At 37.9% G+C, this 19,147-nt stretch overlaps 1 protein-coding gene across 4 annotated transcripts in view; it reads left to right on the top strand.

The window, feature by feature from the left end:
* ACSL3 (acyl-CoA synthetase long chain family member 3) overlaps window positions 1-19,147 on the top strand; it is a 61,149-nt gene that overhangs the window by 30,974 nt on the left and 11,028 nt on the right. For all 4 annotated transcript variants that reach the window (XR_010373865.1, XM_064457365.1, XM_064457367.1 and 1 more), the window contains 10 exons: window positions 2,408-2,585; window positions 9,889-9,998; window positions 11,285-11,423; window positions 13,288-13,438; window positions 14,041-14,164; window positions 14,431-14,502; window positions 15,002-15,141; window positions 15,861-16,033; window positions 17,138-17,212; window positions 18,201-18,392. Coding sequence is in view for 3 of the 4 variants with exons in the window: in XM_064457365.1 (XP_064313435.1) it covers window positions 2,408-2,585; window positions 9,889-9,998; window positions 11,285-11,423; window positions 13,288-13,438; window positions 14,041-14,164; window positions 14,431-14,502; window positions 15,002-15,141; window positions 15,861-16,033; window positions 17,138-17,212; window positions 18,201-18,392 (1,354 nt within the window). In the remaining variant the exon portion in view is untranslated. The remainder of the gene's footprint in view (window positions 1-2,407; window positions 2,586-9,888; window positions 9,999-11,284; window positions 11,424-13,287; window positions 13,439-14,040; window positions 14,165-14,430; window positions 14,503-15,001; window positions 15,142-15,860; window positions 16,034-17,137; window positions 17,213-18,200; window positions 18,393-19,147) is intronic.

Consider the following 19,147-nt stretch of genomic DNA (forward strand, 5'->3'; position numbering starts at 1 on the left):
AAAAGGTTTAATCTGTTTTCTCATGTCAGTGTTCTTCAGACATACAACTGAATAAAAATACAATATTTTTATTTCTACATATAGAAAAATAACTATGCTATACATCCTTTCTGTGGGCTTTCTAACCTCTTAAAGGAAAGCACCAATAAGGCCTCCATTCACTACTTTTTATCAAACTTTTTTAAGCACTGAGGATAAATTATTTAAGAGAATAAAAAAGGGAAAAAATCAGAAAAACAAATGTTGTTCAGAAAGATCCATTTTTGACCCTATAATTATTTCAACTTCAGTGAGTTATGTAGTGAATGGTTGGAATCACTAAAACGTGTTCATTTATGGATTGGCAAACTTAACAGAAACAGTAACAAGTGTCTGCTTGTATTTCTTGTCCCAGTTATATGAGAGCAGCATCCCTGAGGCCACGTTGGTGGTGGAGTATAATGGTGGAAAGGGTGTCGTCTGATTCATTTCTGTAAATTGTTTTCAGAGAATTTACAAGTCTGCCAATCCTACTGCATTTAGGGGGAAAATGTCCCCCAATTAAAATTACAAATTATTGACATTTTGAGGGACAGGAAAAGGCACAATATTTTCTTTGGAAGCAATAAATGTTTTCCACACCAGAAATATCTTGGTGTGTTGAACCAGAAAGGAACTCCTAGGTCCTTCTCCTTGCGGTGCCTTACTTCTGAGCACAGGTAGCGTGTGAGTGCTCTGCCCACGGTGCTGTGGATGTGGTCAGGCAGCAGTTCTGCTGTGGGTGTCTCACTGGTTACAGCAGAGAAATTCAATGTGGTCTTTCTTCTCCAGTAAGGTTTTTGGCTCTGTAACAGACTATTTTCCAATGAAGCTGAGTTTCTGTAAATATAGCAGGAAAACCTGAGCAGATATTTGTGTGACCAATGTTTATTTTCTGGTGAAATTGCTAAGTATTGCTACTGTTGCCAAGTATTGTTTGTTTCAGTTTTGTTACATGATATTTCCCCATGAAAACATTAATGAAATTTCCAAGCAAATGCACATATACCTGTCCTGAGTTAAGAAAGGTTTGTCCTGCTAAACAAGTAGGTTAATGAGCAATATGCAGCAAGGCTGTAGTAGGTACAACTCAGTTACCCAAGGGTAAACTTCAGCAGTTTGAAGAAGTTTTTTGATAAAAGAAACCTATTAGATTTTATTTTTCTATTAGTGTTTGAGAGATTTTCAAGTTAGTTATATTGAGGAAGCATGTGAGGAAATACAGGCTCATTAGAAATGTAGTTACATGCCAAAAAGTTGTTAGATTTTACAGCCCACAAGTTTGAAGTGTAGTTAAAGTTGATAAATGAAATCTGGAAAACAGAATGGAGAGTGGAGGGAGAATTTTTGCTTTTCTAGCTCTTTTTTGTTGTTGTTTCCTTGCATTTATTACTAATGCTCTGTAGCCAAAGGAAATGTTCGAAATACCTGACTAATAAAAATTAGTTTTCAAAATTGTCAAGGTCTTGTATATCTAGAGAGGTAAGGTATAACAATTTGAATCTTTTTTTCAGTGCAAAACATATTTTCTGTACTGTATCTGTATATGATTTCTAGGATGTCATCAAAGAAATAACCTATCAGTGAGAAAATAGTACGCTGAGGTGCAAGTGCACACATAGAAATCTGACACACAGTGAACTGTAAACTCAAGTCCGATTTTACTGTGCACCAGCTTTCCCATATAGAACAACAGTGAGATTGCTTAACTTTTTCCACATGACTTTTCAGTACTGAGATTTGCCAGTAATTTCCAGTCTAGTCTTCAGTCCCACTTTTGCTTAGCAGTAAAAAAGGGCAAAAGGATTACTCCTCTTCCCCCGACATTTTTCGGAACAAAGGGAGAGGGATTTCACAATTTCTAACTGAGACCCGTTGATATACTGGCTTCTGGATTCCAGTTTCCCTGGGTTTTTGGTGTGGTTTTTCTTTTAATAAGAACAAACACCTAAGTACCATATTTGTGTAGCAGAATCTAGCCCAAATATCCAATAAAGCAAATATAGAGTATGTATTGTACCAGCTAGTGCTTTTCACCCTTTATTTAAAACAAACCTTTGTAAAAAATCTAAAGACATATGGGTCAGATAACCGTGGCCTTTCGGAGGTCTTCTGAAGCTACGAAATATGGTGGGAACCACATGCTTTCCTAATGTGAAAACAGAAACTGAGGTGATAACATGTGTGGAGATACTGCAGTATTTGTTTTGGAACTTCCACAGTCCCTGTAGGTTTTGGCAAAAATATTATTTGCTATATTGAGTAAAGTGCTTTTAGAGTTTAAGCAACTTTTACTTCAAACATCTGTGGCTTCTTCACGTGGATAAAGATGTAGTAGGACATGCATTAAGGATTTTGTTTTCTAAATTGAATTTATTATTCTTATTAGGTCATCCTTGGCAAGTACACCTGGCTTTCATATGAAGATGTATACATTAAAGCTGTTAATTTTGGAAATGGCTTAGCAGTACTGGGTCAGCAACCAAAGACTAACATTGCAATCTTTTGTGAGACTAGAGCTGAGTGGATGATTGCAGCACAGGCCTGCTTTATGTGCAACTACCAGCGTAAGTATGCGTCTTTCCTAAAATATTTTTATTTTATACCAAAATGCAGGACCAAGTCCTGCACCTGGGTCAGGGCAATTCCTGGTATCAGTACAAGCTGGGGAATGAAGAGATTGAGAGCAGCCCTGCAGAGAAGGACTTGAGGGTACTGGTGGATGAAAAGCTGGACATGAGCCAACAATGTGTGCTTGCTGTCCAGAAGGCCAGCCGTATCCTGGGCTGCATCAAGAGCAGCATGGCCAGCAGGACGAGGGAGGTGATTCTGCCCCTCTACTCTGCTCTGGTGAGACCCCACATGCAGTGCTGTGTCCAGCTCTGGGGCCCTCAACACAGGAAGGACATGGACCTGTTGGAGCAGGTCCAGAGGAGGGCCACAAAAATGATCTGAGGGCTGGAGCACCTCTCCTGTGAGGACAGTCTGTGAGAGCTGGGGTTGTTCATCCTGAAGAAGAGAAGGCTGTGGGGAGACCTTATTGCGGTCTTGCAGTACTTGAAGGGGGACTATAGGAAGGATGGGGACAATCTCTAGCAAGGCCTGTTGTGACAGGACATGGGGTAAAGGTTTTAAACTGAAGAAGTGTAGATTTAGACTGGATATAAGGAAAAAACTTATTACAGTGAGGGTGGTGAAACACAGGAACAGGTTGCCCAGAGAGGCTGTGGAGGCCCCATCCCTAGGCACATTCAAGGTCCGGTTGGATGGGGCTCTGAGCAACCTGATGTAGTTGCAGATGTCCCTGCTCACTGCAGGGGGATTGGACTGGATGACCTCTAAAAGTCCCTTCCAACCTAAACTGTTCTGTGATTCGCTCTGTGATTATATGCATTATGTTTTTTATCTTACACCACAATCTGAACACAAACCTTTTTCTTACTTCACTTGACACACTAAGAAAACTTAATGTAAAGTTTATACAGAGCATTTAAAACTACAAATGAAAAACACTGCATAAGGTAAAGACTGCACTTTGTAGTGTTTTGTCTTACTGAATGGAGTAATTTGTATCTGTGTGAACTTGGAGTATGGTTTCAATAAGTATGTCTTGCTCAATGAATTTGTGGGAGGTTTATTTTCTTTTAATCTCAAATCAGTACAGATTCCCAAGTTTCTAAAAACAAACAAACAAAAATCACACATGATTTCATTGACTCAGTTTCAGGAGTTGACGTCAAACCTTCATCTGTGCCTATAAGTTTTGTTTTAACTGGATGTTTTGTCAACTCTTCGATTTTGATTTTGGTTAGAGTTTATCATGTTATCTCTAAAAAGTGAATAAGAACAAGTAAGTCCTGAACTTACTTTGGACAGCTCTTTCAAATTAAAAGGTTGCTTAGTAACTCCTTTACCAAACTGTAAGTCATTCCTTAACTCAAACCTTAGGCTGAGCCTGATACAGTTTTTCTTGTATATTTTTATATTTGTCTGTCTGCTCTCTGCCTCTTGACTTTCTCATAGTCCATTGCATGTCATTTTAATACATCCTAATTTATCCTGAACGCTGATTGGAGACTCTGCTCAAGGACAATCTTCAATCCTAGTTATTACTTCAGAAACCTTAAGACTGTGTTTAGTTTTGGTGAGCTATTTAAAATCAGTCCCACTCTCATTCATAGTGTATGGTTTAATCATGCACTAACTGCATCCTTAACCCTGGCAGTGGACCGAGACTAGGTTCTTGGACCTGGACAATACTAATTTTCTCATGGAGTGACCATAAGAGAAGTGTCTTTTGGGCTTTTTTGTCTGGCTGACAGTCTTAGTCCCATTCTGTAACTTCTAGTTACTTATCCTTTAGTCTTCTGCTCTTTTATTGTGGAGGCCACTAACTCCATTGGGGCAGAGCTGAGCCTGCTCAAGGAGAAGGTGCCTTCTTGGCAGGATGTGTACACTGGGCAGTAGCAGGCTGTGCTGGAGGTGCCTTTGAGGAGTGGAAGAATAGGACAGAGTGACTGGAGGTGTCCTTGTACAGTTTCATGTCACAGCACAGGCAGAGACAGAGCAAAGCCAAGGCTGCTCCCCTTTCACTTGGGTCTTGTAGAGGTACCATGGACACAGCTGCGGCCATTTCTGCCATGGTGGAAAGCCTGCTGCATACCCTAACATAGTCTGAACCTGGGCAGAAGGATATGCATGGGAGCTCTGGCCTTTTTTTCTTGCTGAGAAGCCTATTGAGTGGGGATCCCACCTTGATATAGGAATTGTTTTCAAATGTCTGTTTCATCATCAGTTCTTAATATGTCATTCACCTAATGGTAAGCCCAGCCTGGCTGGGTTCTGTGATGTTCTTGGGGTGGGGGATGTTTCTCATTTTCCTCCAGGGCAATCTAGAAGCTGCTGCTCCTCAGTCCTGTGGTTTAGCCCCAGTCAGCAACCAAGCACCATGCAGTGCTCGCTCACTCCCCCCTGGTGGGACAGGGGAGAGAATTGGAAGTGTAAAAGTGAGGCAACTCATGGGTTGAGATAAAGACAGTTTAATAGGTAAAGCAAAAGCTGCACATGGAAGCAAAGCAAAACAAGGAATTCATTCACTATTTTCCATGGGCAGGCAGGTTGTTCAGCCATCTCCAGGAAAGCAGGGCTCTGTTACGCGTAATGGTTACTTGGGAAGACAAACGCCATCACTCCGAATGTCCCCCCTTCCTTCCTCTTCCCCCAGCTTTATATACCGAGCATGACGCCATATGGTGTGGAACATCCCACTGGTCAGTTGGGGTCAGCTGTCCCAGCGGTGTGTCCTCCCAGCTCCTTGTGCACCCAGCAGAGCTTGGGGAGCTGAAAAAGTCCTTGACTAGTGTGAGCGCTACTTGGCAACAACTAAAACATCTCCCCATTATCACCACTGTTTCCAGCACAAATCCAAAACACAGCCCCACACTCACTACTGTGAAGAAATTTAACTCTATCCCAGCTGAAATCAGGACACAGTCTTTGTCCTCTTTCCCATGCCACATTTACCCTTCCTCAATAAGAGGTGGGCTGTAAAAGCCAAATGTACAGAAATTCCAGATTTACTACCTACCTACACTAAAGATGTATATCAGTTAGGCTTGTTTTTCAGATTTTTGAAGTAAGCCTAACAAGAAAATTGTCTTAAATGGTTCTTCTCTGCTCTAACCTCGAGTCTGTTGCAGTTTGAGAAGTGATATGTTCATGAGAATATAGCAGTTTTCATTTAAATAAGTCTTTACTGTGTGGTTATTTTGTCTACACCCTTACACTGTAGTATTCCCTCAGTTTTAAGGGTGGAGTTGGTTGTGAGATGTACTGCCTTAGCCCGTACTGTTTCAGAATCAGCCTGCTTGCCTTGTATAACAACTGGCTCTGTGGACTGGGAAAGAGTGGCTGTTGTCTACTGTGACTTTAGCAAGGCGTTTGACATGGTCTCTTGTAGTATCTGTACATCCAAAATATTTAGATAGAGACTGGATAAGTATCTGGTAAGATGGATGGAAAAGTCATTGATCCATTGGCTGAAAGGATTGTGATCAGCAGGACAAAGCTGCCAGCTGTTGGGGGTTGATATAGAGTCTAATACTGTTTAATGTCTTTATTGAACATTTGGATCATGGGACAGTGTGTAAACACAGCAGGTCACAGTCTGTAGCAAGTTGGCAGGAGCAGCCAGTACACTGGAGCACAGGGCTGATGTTCAGAAGGGTCTGTCAGCTGGAAAAGTGGGCTGTTGGGAACCTCATGGTGTTCAACGAAGGCAACTAGAAATTCCTCTCTGTGTGCTGGAATAACCTCATGCACCAGTATAGGCTGGGGGTCAACTGGATGGAGAGAACCTTTGCAGAAAAGCACCTGGGGGTTCTGGTGAACAGTGGGTCAACCATGAGTGTGCAGTGCCTTCTTGCAGTGAAGGCCAACAGCATCCTGGGTGGTAGTGACATCGATATAGCAGCTATCTAATGGGAGTGTACAGAGAGGATGAAGCCAGGCTCTGCTCAACAGTATGTTTTGATAAAACTGAAGGCAACAGGCGCAAGTTGAAATATAGGAAAATTTGATTAGATATTAGGACAAATGTTTTCCTTGTGAGGGTGGTTAATTACTGGAGCAGGAGCATAGAACAGTTGTGAAATCTCCAACCTTGGAGATACTTAAAACCAAACTGGCTATGCCCTGGGCACTCTGCTCTAATAAACTGTTGTGTGCAGGTCATCTTCCCAGGTGCCTTCTAGCCTAAATTCAGTGATAGTTTTGGTCCTTTCTTCAGTGAGTAACTGCTGCTAACTTGCCTGCCAGAGCAGAGATCTGCACAGGCTCTTCTCAGATGAGATGTCTGTGTTGCTTTTAAATTACATGCTTCATAATATGCTGTGTCAGTTCCCTTTCATCGCTTTTGGGGTCTGTTAGATTCCTAGTGACTATCCTGGGAATAAAATGCAAAGGCTTGTATTAGTTATTTTTTTTTCTTTGGAAAGCCTTACAATTCTTAAGAAGATTTTGTAATTTGGGGAGGGGGGGTACAAACCAACAAATGAGACAGTGGATGGATGTTGTGTGTACAGTGATATGCATGTGTTTTTTATTTTGTTGGATTACTGTTTTAAATTCCCTAATTGAGATGTGCTTCGGCACACTGTCTGGTGTGGTATTTAGCATCTAAGCAGTATGTCACCTTAGGTGAACTTGGGTGACTTGTGTGTTGGCAGATGATATCATGCAGTATTCACATAGTCAGTTTGCTGATGAATTATAACACCCAGATGATGTTGAAGTAGTGTGGCAAGATATTGCTAAATGACTGACTTTAGCATTTTTCAGTTTACAAGTTTCACAACAGCTAACTGCTGTGGTAGTGTTGTGACATTCTTTCCGAATGTGAAATGTATTAAATCTGATGGTACGTGACCAGAACTGATGCCAAGAGAGCAGGTTCATCTGCTTCGTACCTAGTGTTGGAGAGAATGCCTTTTGTACTATGGAATTAAAATGGGGAAAGTAATTTTTATGTTATGGATTACTCTCACAAACAAGTGGTTGTACGATTAGAAATGCTTGATTGTAAATTTTATGTTGTTTGAAGCTTCTATTGGCAGGAGGTAGCGTGGGGTTGCTAGTTCAAAAAATGGAGAGGAAAAATAAGTACAAAGGTGAGACCAGATTTTCTTCCAAAGTATCTCCTCTTCATTTGTGTTAAGAGCTCTTCACCAGTGTGGGCAGATAAACCACCTGAGTGTATAACCAAATAATGAAATAAATAGGTATGATTTTTCAATCATACCTTCCTGAACCTTGAGCTGTAGTTGTTTTGTCAGAATTGATTTGGCTGAAGCCTTTAAAGGTATACTTTGCTTCTTATTTTTTATGTATGATGGATGCTGAAATACTCAGTTTAACATTTTAGTTACATTGAAATAAACGGCAAAAGTTTTATTTGTTTCTTTAGGGCAAGGCTTTGTTCTTGTATATTAGCTGGCAAATTTAGTGGTGTTGAGATTTTTCTTGTTGTCAGGCTTCTAGAGCACTATTCCTAGTAGAAATCCAGTTATCAAAGACTCACTTGTACTATTGCATGTATAAAGATGAATATGAAAGATAATCCCTTCTCAGTACGTCTTCGAGAGGAAAAAGGGGAGAAGAAAAAATACCTAAACTTTCAGATTTGCTTGAAAAAGTATTAGGTGCCAATGCAGAGAAGTGAGAATTTCAGATCAGAGTCCTTGCTCAGGCTTTTCTCTTCCATCACATCAGTCAGTACACCATCATATAAGTGGTGTATATCTCTTTCACTTTGGCTCTGTCATATAGCTCTAAGCTGTCCTTGATGTACTTATGTAGATGAGTAATTAACTACATAAATGGTTATTTTGGAGATTATACTTTTCTTTCCGGGTGGTGTGTTGTCTTGGTTATGCTTGTTGGCTTGGAGAAACTGAATTTCTGCTACATGTTTATATAACAGGGGTCACTGCAGTAAGTAGAGAGAGCTCGTGGGAACTAGTAGAGGCACTCTTCTGGACTTTGCTCCCACCAAATTAAAGAAAACACAGTGCATGTGCGTTTGCCCTGCAACAGTTCTGAACTATGATGGACTGTTTTAACGGGAAAAATAAGTAGAGGTCAACTATTTACTTTTCTGTATAAGAAAACTGCTTTTGGGTTCTTCCTTATTGTGCTGCACTGGGTTAGTAACTCCCTGGATTTCAAATCTTGGAAAACACCAGAGTTTGATTTTCATTTATTTTAATTTTTTATTTTTGCTGCTGTGAACACAGTATAGTTACAGCCCTAACGTACAATGGGGTGTCTTGTTTTAATAATTACGAAGTGGTCAGTTAAATGCAGACTAAAACACAAAAGAAATTCAGATACCTAATGTGAACAAAACTTCCAGCACTGATGTTGTAATTGTTAATGATTGTGTGATTGACCTTACAACTTTTTTTGGGATGCCCTCGTTTAGCTTTCTGCTTGGAAAATAGGAAAATTTTTTTTGAGAGCAGTACCTCTCTACCTTTTTGATCTGCCTTTTTCTTCCCCAGTCTCTGTCTTTTCTCATGTAGTTCCCATAAAAATGGCAGGAAATTAAATATGATTTTAAAATTGTTCATATGAAATAATTGTGGTATAACACTATTGCTAACAAGCTGTCCTTAGATACAGGAAACGGTGTTCCTAAATCTTTTCTTTTCCTTGCTGTTCTGTATTCTTCTGATGTCAGTTCAATGTGTAATGATTATGATGGTTAAACCTTTATAATGTTGTTGTAAATAGATGGGAAAATTTCATAGTCACAGATTTATTTCTGAGTGTGAGACTTAATGTGCTGATGGCATGTATTACAGTGTTATAATAATTGCTTAAATTATAAAAGGCTAGTAACAGAGCATGTGAATTCTGAAAAGAGAAGTCACCTAGATGAAAGCTGCTTCTTTCCTGTGTACAAGAGGACTTAAACAGTGTATTAAACTGAGAACAGATGCTACTTCTAAAATGGTAAAAGCCATGAAGGTACAAGAGTACATCTAGAAGAGAATTGCATAGGTTGATGTGGTTTCGATATCTCTAGTTAGAACTTGAAAAAAGGCCTGCAAAAATGGTTGAAAAATAGTAAACAGTCACATAGACAATGGTTGTTCTTTATTTCTTCAAGAAGTAACTGAAAATTATGCCGTATTTAAATCCATGTAATATGTACTTTTATAAACCACAATTATACCATTTTTATTAGTTTTACAAATATTTTTGCTGTTTTGCCTATCTTAGAATAGGTTAATCTCAGCCCTTTATTGTAAACTATACTTGAAAGTGTGAAATAGATTCACCATTTTTTCCTGCCATTTTCTGTTTCAGTTGTTACTCTGTATGCTACTCTGGGAGGCCCAGCAATAGTACATGGGCTAAATGAAACAGAGGTGACCACCATCATTACTAGTAAAGAACTGATGCAAACAAAACTGAAGGTCAGAAAACTGCTATTTCTCTATCTTGCCAGTGTATCTGTTCATTATTGTTAAAATGCCTGATTCTGTTGTACAAAACAATGATTTATTGCCTTTCTATAGGGCAACACTTCTTTTAGAATAAGATTTATATATCTCTTCATGTACAGAAAAAAAACATAGTTGGCCTTCAGTGGGATTTAGGCTCTGCAGTGACTTTGGAGAACAGGTTGAGCAATTTGGACTAATGAAGAGCTGCAGCACTGCCTGGAACAACACCTTTACAAGAAACCGCTATGGTTTCTATGTGGATTTAGTGCCTATAAATTTAACAGTTGAAGCAAATGGGAAGAACAGAAAAATGTATAAGCTGTATATGAATAGCTAAATGTCCTCATCCTCCTAATTTACCGTTGGAGGATTTCCCAGCAGAGAATGGCTTTTGAATCGAAAGATGGGTGCTTGAAGAGTTAGAGCTGTGTTCCAGTGCAGGGGAAAGCTTACTAAACATCGAGAACAGTCAAAAAACCACTTTTACTTACTGACCCAGATTGAATACACAAGTGGAACAACTAATTTGCATGAGTTTCATCATGATGTGTTTCGGGGGAACTTGACCTTTCACATAAGGAAATTGTTTTAATTAAAAACTGTGCAATATTGCCAAATTTTGAATGAGAATTTCCCAAACCTTTTTTAAAGTTACTAGAATGACAGTGTATATATAGTGCACATTTATTTCAGCTTGCAGTAAGAGAATGAATTTCTTCTGCTAGAGATGATAATCATCTCTTCTTCCACTAGAACACTGATAATTGTTTTAGAAGTCACATTTTATTTGAAATGCTTAATTAATGATTTTTTGCATTTTTGCTAGCTGTTGCTCATTTTAAATAGCATAGTAATCAAGGAGCAACAGAAGAATTATTGTGAGCTTAGTGTTGCTGCCCAGGACCTTTTCTTCTCAGTATTCTATGAGAGTAGAAGGCCAATTATCTCTACAAATCTTTGCACTCTTATTCATGGACTTCCCTTGAAATTAGACCCGGATCAGTAAATGGTTGGAAAAGTTTTTGGACTTGGAAGTGGGAAGTTCAGTTAGTTCTGCGAATCTAAATGTGGAAAGTTTCAAGCTTTGCAGCTGTTGGAGCTAGGCAAGTTTATCCTCTGATATTTTAAATCCTCAGATATTTTATGTCAGTGCTTTTTTTTTAATGTATACAGGAGATAGATTTTTTTTCTACCCTCTCCCTTCTCTTTGGCACAAACCTCATGTTTGATTTCTGAATGCATGTTCATGTCTACAGGAAATTGTTTCTCAAGTTCCACGCCTGCGACATATTATTACAGTGGATGGCAAACCAACAACATGGGCAGAGTTTCCCAAGGGTGTCATTGTTCACACTATGGCTTCTGTGCAAGCTATGGGGGCCAAGGCAGATACTGGTAGGTTATCTCTTCTTTCCATTTGAATCATGCCATTTATTGTCCTGCTTTGACCCAGTTGAGTAAACTTGGGGAAATTGCAGATCTCAAAAAATTATGCAATGATTAACAGCAGATATTATCATTTGCTTTTTCTTTAAATAAAATCTGTGGGGGTTTCTGGTTTGGTTGTGGTTGGATTTTGGGGTGTGGCTTTTTTGTTGTTTTGTTTTTTCAACAGAGCAGGGTAAAATGCTTTTAATAAAAACTGTCATCTTCAATATCTGACTCTTGTGGAGAATAATTTTTAGGATAAGCATTTAGGCAAGGATAGGAATTTAGAAAGCATTCTTATGATCAGACATATTTAAACCAGGTTATTCAGACCACACAGAGAAGACGATTGTGCATTTTGTAGCAAAAGACATCAGTAATTTGCTACCATTAAGTTTTGTTAAATTCACAAATAACAAAATGTAAATTAGCCATTTAAATCTCATAGAACCTGGTCACTTTTATTGCACTTCTGAAAGTATCAATCTACTACGCAAATTTCTTGAAATCTATTTCCAATCTATGTAACACTTCAAGAATTCAGAATTTCAGAAGTGTTTTAACTAATATAATAAATATTTATTCTTGGCTCTGAAGAGCTGCTAAACCAATTATCTTAAGTTTTCATTATATTCAGCAGTTGCTTTCTTCTGTCCTTATTCCTTGTGTTTTCAGAATCTTTTAACTGCTGAAGGCACATGAATGTTGGATTGAATTTTGTTTTAGGAGTAGGATGGTTGGTTAATCCATTTGCTGGTGATGTCCAGGGGAATGGCAGCTTTGCTCCCAACATCATGACCTCTCAATTCCTTTAAAAGATGGTTTTCTGTTTTCAATGTACCAGTTTTATGTACTATTAAAACTGTTTTGGACAACACCAACAGAAAAAATTATGGCTCTAATTTATTAGCTTCTGTAGGTTTGTTAATCTATGTGCTATGTAAAAAGTGTTTAATCCTTCTTTCTTCAGTCTTTTAAATACCACATGCTATACACTATACTAAAGGAACATTATCTTTGTCAGGGTAACTATTCATACATTGTGGAATACTAGAATGAATTGTTTGTGGTCAAGCATGTTCAAACAATACTATACCAAGTACATGAGATGCTGCCTATGCTTTTTTCCTCTCTTGTTCATCGTGCAGGATAGACAGGATTCAGTGAGTGGGAAATTATTAAATATGCTTTCACTCTTCTTATTCAGAGTATATGTTGTGCCACATGTATTGCACATTATGCAGTTTTTCTTCTGAATAAACACAATTGTTTTTGTATTGTCTTGCTCTCAGTGCAAGTATTTAAAAAAATGCTTTAATCCTATTAAAGCTATTGAACTTCCTTGAAATATTTATAGAAATTGGACCTCATGTTGGCTCAGCAGTGCCTTGCTGCAGGTGTTGCAAATGAGGCAGCATGTTGTTCCCCTGTTGGGGAATGCATGAGAAAGTAGCTTTGCAAATGGGGATTGACCATGTGGCAGCACCGAATCAGTGGAACATGCCTTCCTGAGGATGTGAAGCTCAGTGGCATTTTGGAGAAGCCAAAGCTCTCTCCATTTTTCTCTTGTCTGTGGGAATATGGGAAACGTAATAGAAAAGATGTTGTCGTGGTAATCTAGGACAATCACTCAAAGTATTGCTTAGCTAATACAAAGAAGTGAAGGTCCTTAAGCTTGACCACAATCTCTTTAACCAAAAGCAAAATGTAATAGCAACAGTCATGTAGTGTTATGATGGAATGACTGTTGAAATATGTTAGTGTATCAGATCTCCCAGTCTGATAGGCTCTCCACACAGTATACATTCTCTTTTTTTAACACAAATTGCAGGAAACAGACAGCAAGCCAGGCCTGTGCCCTCGGATATCGCGGTGATCATGTACACAAGTGGATCCACAGGAGTTCCCAAAGGAGTTATGATCTCCCATTGCAACATAATTGCTGGCATAACTGGAATGGCTGAGAGGATTCCAAATCTGGGGTACGTACCAACAGCTACTTACCAGCAAATAAAGAAGTCATGTAGTTGCATATAATTTTAGATTAATTACTGTATAAAAGGTTAACTGTTTTGTATTGCTTTGTCTGTGATGCATCATACTATGCACTGATGTCTAAGCATCTTCCAGTACTGCATTAAATGACATGACTACTTCATGTGCTGTTTGTTCTCTCGTCTTCTGTATGTGGGCAAGACCGGGACACAAATGCCTATGAGGCCGCCTTGCACTAGAGTGGTTGAAAGCTTCCCTAAGCAGTACTTCCTTTGGTTAGTGTTAAATTCTGTGGTTTCTTTGTTTGGTGCAGTGTTTAATCTTCTCCACAGAGTTGCTTTTGCAACCATAACACGTGGTTAATTGTCTTGGGATGAGTGAGCGTCAGACTTTGTTCATGCCTTAAACCTACTGTAGGTAGTAAGTAACTTTTGAAACAGAACCAGTATTATTTGAAATACATTCTCAAACTCAAAGGCGATTTTCTGCTTTCTCTAGTTCTGCGGTAAGCTCTGTGTAAATTTAGCTTAATGACTTATCTCAGGACTCTAATAGTACAACATAAAGCTATCTTAAAAATTCTTTACAGGGAAAAAGACATCTATATCGGCTATTTGCCTCTTGCCCATGTTCTGGAGCTGAGTGCTGAACTTGTGTGTCTGTCCCATGGATGCCGCATTGGTTACTCCTCGCCTCAGACATTAGCTGACCAGGTACGTTGTAGATGTAAGCCCTTATGGTAAAAAAAATATAATTACTTGCATCAGATCTCTGTAATATTTCTTAAAATATATTACAACAAATCTTCTTTTCTGTAAGGGTTTTGTGTGTCATGAAACCAGGTATTGATGGTTATGACTGGTACTCTGGACTAGTTTTAATTATTCTAGTTTTAGTTAAAATTATTGTTTAAAAAGTGTGCTATGTCATTTTGTCTCTCATGTTAATCTTTAATGTGTCTACTTGTTCTTCACTTTAGTCCTCTAAAATAAAGAAAGGAAGCAAAGGTGATGTTACTACACTTAAGCCAACCCTGATGGCAGCTGTCCCAGTAAGTAACTGAAGGATAAATAGTTTTTAAAGTTACTTTTAAAATATAGTTCATAATTCAAATTTTTAACAAGAAAATTAATGCAATGATCATTTAAATATAAAAGGTAGAACCTTGTATGTTAAGATAGCTTAAAATAATATTTTTGGTATTTGTCTGTTGGGGGTAAACTTCATATGTATGTCAACATTTTTCTTTAAATAGCTATGGGGATTGGATTGCTGCTTTAATTAGCCACCTGTTGTTTATCATAGTAAATGAATGGAATAAAGATAGTTGGCAGCAGGCAGCTTGGGGTTAGCTAGTGCTCCTGCTCAGCTGTTTGCTTTCCTTGTGCCTGTGACCATCTTGCTATCTCTTAGCAACGGAAAGGGAAGCAACCCAGGAGTGGGTTATCATGTGGAACGTACTAAAATTTCTAGATCATTTCCCCTTTTTGTTGCACTGAATTTAGGATTTCTGTTTCTTTGAGTTAAAGTTAATTTTTTTATATAACTAGGAAATTATGGATCGGATCTACAAAAACGTCATGAATAAAGTGAATGAAATGACTAGTTTCCAGCGGAATCTATTTATATTGGCCTACAACTACAAAATGGAACAGATTTCTAAGGGTTACACTACCCCACTCTGCGATAGGTAATTTTAATTTTATTTTTAATGGCACAAAAAAACCCGCTTATCAAAGTCTTACCACATGAGCAGTATCTGATATTTTTTGTGCTTTTCCTTGTTTCAGTGTTTACAGTTTGAATGTGAACCAGTCTGTAGTTAAGTGTAAATTCAAACAACAGAACAGTAGTCTGTGTGATGGTTTTAAATATTTACTTGATATAATTTAAATCTTACTTGACTTGAAACTGGGGATTTATATTCATTGCATTATTTTCATCAGGGGTTTAATAATGGGTTTATACAACTCCTGGGTAAGGTGGGAAGTCTATTGCTATAGACAACTGTAGACCATGCTTTCACAGAAGTGAATCATAGAATATCTCAAGTTGGAAGGAACCCATAAGGGTCATTGAGTCTAACTCCCAACTTCAGTGACACTAAAGGATAATATAAATGCAAAATTTATATAGCTTATTTAAATTACTTCTGATGAGAAAATCACAGAACTTTCCTGTGTAACTAAATGTGTTCTCAGAACGTGTAATCCCTCTTCAAATTAGAATGGGAAATAAGCTTAGAAATCTGTGCCTGTGTTTTTGAAAACTTAAATGTCCCCCTTCGAAGGTGTTCATTTTTGCCATGATTTATTTGAAGATTATGGAAATTTTCAGTTCAGATACAAAATCAGGTACTCTTTTTTTGTTTTGAAGCAACAAATATATACTCTTATCTTTGCGTTTTAGCCTTATTTTCCGGAAAGTACGAATGCTGCTAGGTGGAAAAATTCGCATCCTGCTTTGTGGAGGAGCTCCACTCTCTGCAGCAACTCAACGGTTTATGAACATTTGTTTCTGTTGCCCTGTAGGACAGGGGTACGGACTAACTGAATCAGCTGGAGCTGGAACAATCACGGAAGGTCAGTGTTGGCGCATCCCGCTGAGTGCTGTGATCGGTGCTGAGTGCTCCACATGTATCATTTTTGACAGTCTATTCGTTTGGTGTACGCCACCAAGCACAACAGGGGAATCCTGGGAATTACTTGTAATCATAAATGTATAAAGCAGTAGGAGTGCTGATTTTGACATATTGTGCTAAAACTGGTGACCTACATGTAAAATTAATGTTCTCATTTAGGATAGAGAAACCTGTAATAGTGTCAACAGGATCTTGGCATTATTGCACTTACTGTTGAACTGAATAAATTATTTCTAATTTTGGTGAGTATATTGAGATGCTAAGAAAATAGTAAAATGGAATGCAAAAGCCTGCACCAGATTTTAATTTAATATAACAGAAGTTAATGGTTTCAGTTGCCTTTTAGGACTAAAATTTCATTCATATTCAGTGGTGGCAGAAGCAGTCAGAGCTCCTATTTTTTGGCAATGGCATGAGCTACCTAGGAATTGTATGAGGAGTATCTAAGGTTCATGTCTAGATTGTGCCGGATAGTATAATGTGTATTGTGTTCCTTGGTGATCCACAAAGTGCTGTGATATTTTTTTTTATTTTATTCCAAGAGGCATTTGGAAATGGCTTCTTCAGTAGCTTGGAAAAAAGTAGTGGAACTGCAATACAAATGACGCAGTCCCCGGTAATGCTCTTTTGGGAAGGTGCCCAGATGCAGAAGTGTTTGGGATGGACACTTCAAGGAAGTGAATCAAAATATAGAATCCCTGAATTGTTACAAAATGCTACTACTTATTTCAGAGTCCAGCAAACGCTATCTAAAGCTATGCCACTTCTGAAGTCTAATCCCATACAGGCAGCTGACTATCAGAGCTGTGTTGATATGACTGGAGGTATCTGTAAATACAGTCATCTGTTCTCTTTGCAGGACAAGGATTTTATCTGCATTACCTTCACAGATCTGTTGGTTTTCTTGGAAGTTCTGTTCTATGAGTTAAAGTTCAGAAATAAGTAGCATTTAATTTTTACCAAATAATACGCATGGTAGCAAAGATTTTTCTAACCAGTTTTTGTAAAATTTTTTTTCTGAAAAATGCTTTTTTTAAACTTCTAGTTTGGGACTACACTACAGGGAGAGTAGGAGCACCTTTGGTCTGTTGTGAAATCAAGTTAATGAACTGGGAAGAAGGTGAGAATTTATGTGATTAAATTATAGTGTGTAAGAACTGTATATAGCTATTATTCTATTGGGCTTTGCTCAGTAGGAGCACTTAAAAGACTATTTCTTGGCTTTTAAAATTTTAAATGCTACTTTCACCTAAAAAGTTTGATCTTGGGGGAGAAAAAAGGTAAAATAAATTCCTCAGTGGTTTTTAAACTTAGATATCTAGACAAAAGCTATCAATGTGAGTGGCATATTGACTAGGTTGTATTATAAGTCTGTTTGGTTATGCTATTTCTTTTATTCCAATCTCTAATTGTATATGCATGTTGTGTAAATATATATAGCATTGTACCTCTTTCCGATTTAGATCAGTGTTCTTGCAGGGCAGGGAGCAGATCTTGTATGTTGTGTCTTAAGAGACGTGGGATTCGGGAGACTTCAGCTAACGTGCATGCATGGTACCTTCTGTTGCCATTAAAGAAATAATTTCAAAATAGTCTTAATATTATTATTAAAATCATTAAAACATTGGCATTGGAAGCTTAATGGATGTTATATAAAATATATTAAAGGAAGTTTGGAATATAATCAGGTGATTTCCTTTCACTGTAGGCTTTTATGCATTGTAGCGTAGAAATACATAATACTTAAGGGTGTTTGGAGCTAATGTGAAACCTTAGTTATTTTCTTTCCTAATATATGAGGTGAATTTTTTTTATTTGTATGTATGAAACTGATAGAGCATGTTAGAGCATGGCGGAAGGATTGCAGAGGGGTGGCATTTGCCATCTGCATGTGTGTGAATTTCACTGTTTGTAAACACACGTGTTAAACAGCTGTTTATATGCTGAAAAGAATTAGAACCACCTTTCCTCTTACTGAACTATTTAGGCATGTGGTAACTTTGGCAAAGGACTTAGTGTTTAGTTCTATGTTTAAATAGTAAAAATAGGAATTCTTGCTTTGGAATATATTTTAATTCTTGTTAACTTAATAAAAACTGTACTTTTAGGTGGATATTACAACACTGATAAACCATATCCTAGAGGTGAAATTCTTATTGGAGGGCAAAACGTGACTGCGGGCTACTACAAAAACGAAGCACGGACCAAAAAAGATTTCACTGTTGATGAGAATGGGCAGAGGTGGCTCCATACTGGAGACATTGGAGAGTTTCATCAAGATGGATGTCTAAAAATTATTGGTGAGTTAATAAATTCAGTTGAACATATATATACACAATTTTTCAGGGCTGCTAAATACTGTAATTAATAACAACAACAAAAAAGATCTCCATATCTTGGCATGCAGGCTAAAGCCCTACCATGTATCCAGGGAAATTCTGATCTGTTAATGTAAACCTGATTGTATGTTTTAAAAGCAGATTTGTAAAACAGTTGCTACCTTTTAAAACAGTCTTAACACTGATTCCACTCTGTTAGTGAGACCGGGTAGCAATTAGAGAGTTAAATATAGGCTAATTGAGCTAGATAAGCTGCCTTAGATTTTATAATTTTGTAAGTGTGGAATTTGGTTCAGTGGAAGGGCTTTTTGGTAATATGTGCTCAGGAATTTAATAAGCCTATTTGTAAACTTGCCATTCTTTATAATAAGAATATTTCTTTATCGTAAAGGAACCAGAAGAAAAATATACTAAGGTAAAAGTGCTATACATAAGACTGTGATAGACTCATAATTCTTTAATGCCTGTAGACAAAAAAATAGGTGCTCTAGAAACTACCAGATGTCTCTCCTGAAGACAGTGGTGATTCAGAGTGCTGTTTAATTCTGAAAACTAAGCTTACTTGATTTATTACATGAGAAGAATCTTGGGTCACATTGCAGCTGCCTTGCACTGGTCAGACAGCTACAGAAATACCTTGCGTGGTTGCACAAAGTAGCATGAAGGTATATAGCAAAGGAGAGGTACTCCTGGCTGTGTGGGTAAGGCTCTGTAGT

The sequence above is a fragment of the Phalacrocorax carbo genome, chromosome 7, assembly GCF_963921805.1.
Source record: "Phalacrocorax carbo chromosome 7, bPhaCar2.1, whole genome shotgun sequence".
In the NCBI taxonomy this organism is placed as follows: Eukaryota; Metazoa; Chordata; class Aves; order Suliformes; family Phalacrocoracidae; genus Phalacrocorax; species Phalacrocorax carbo.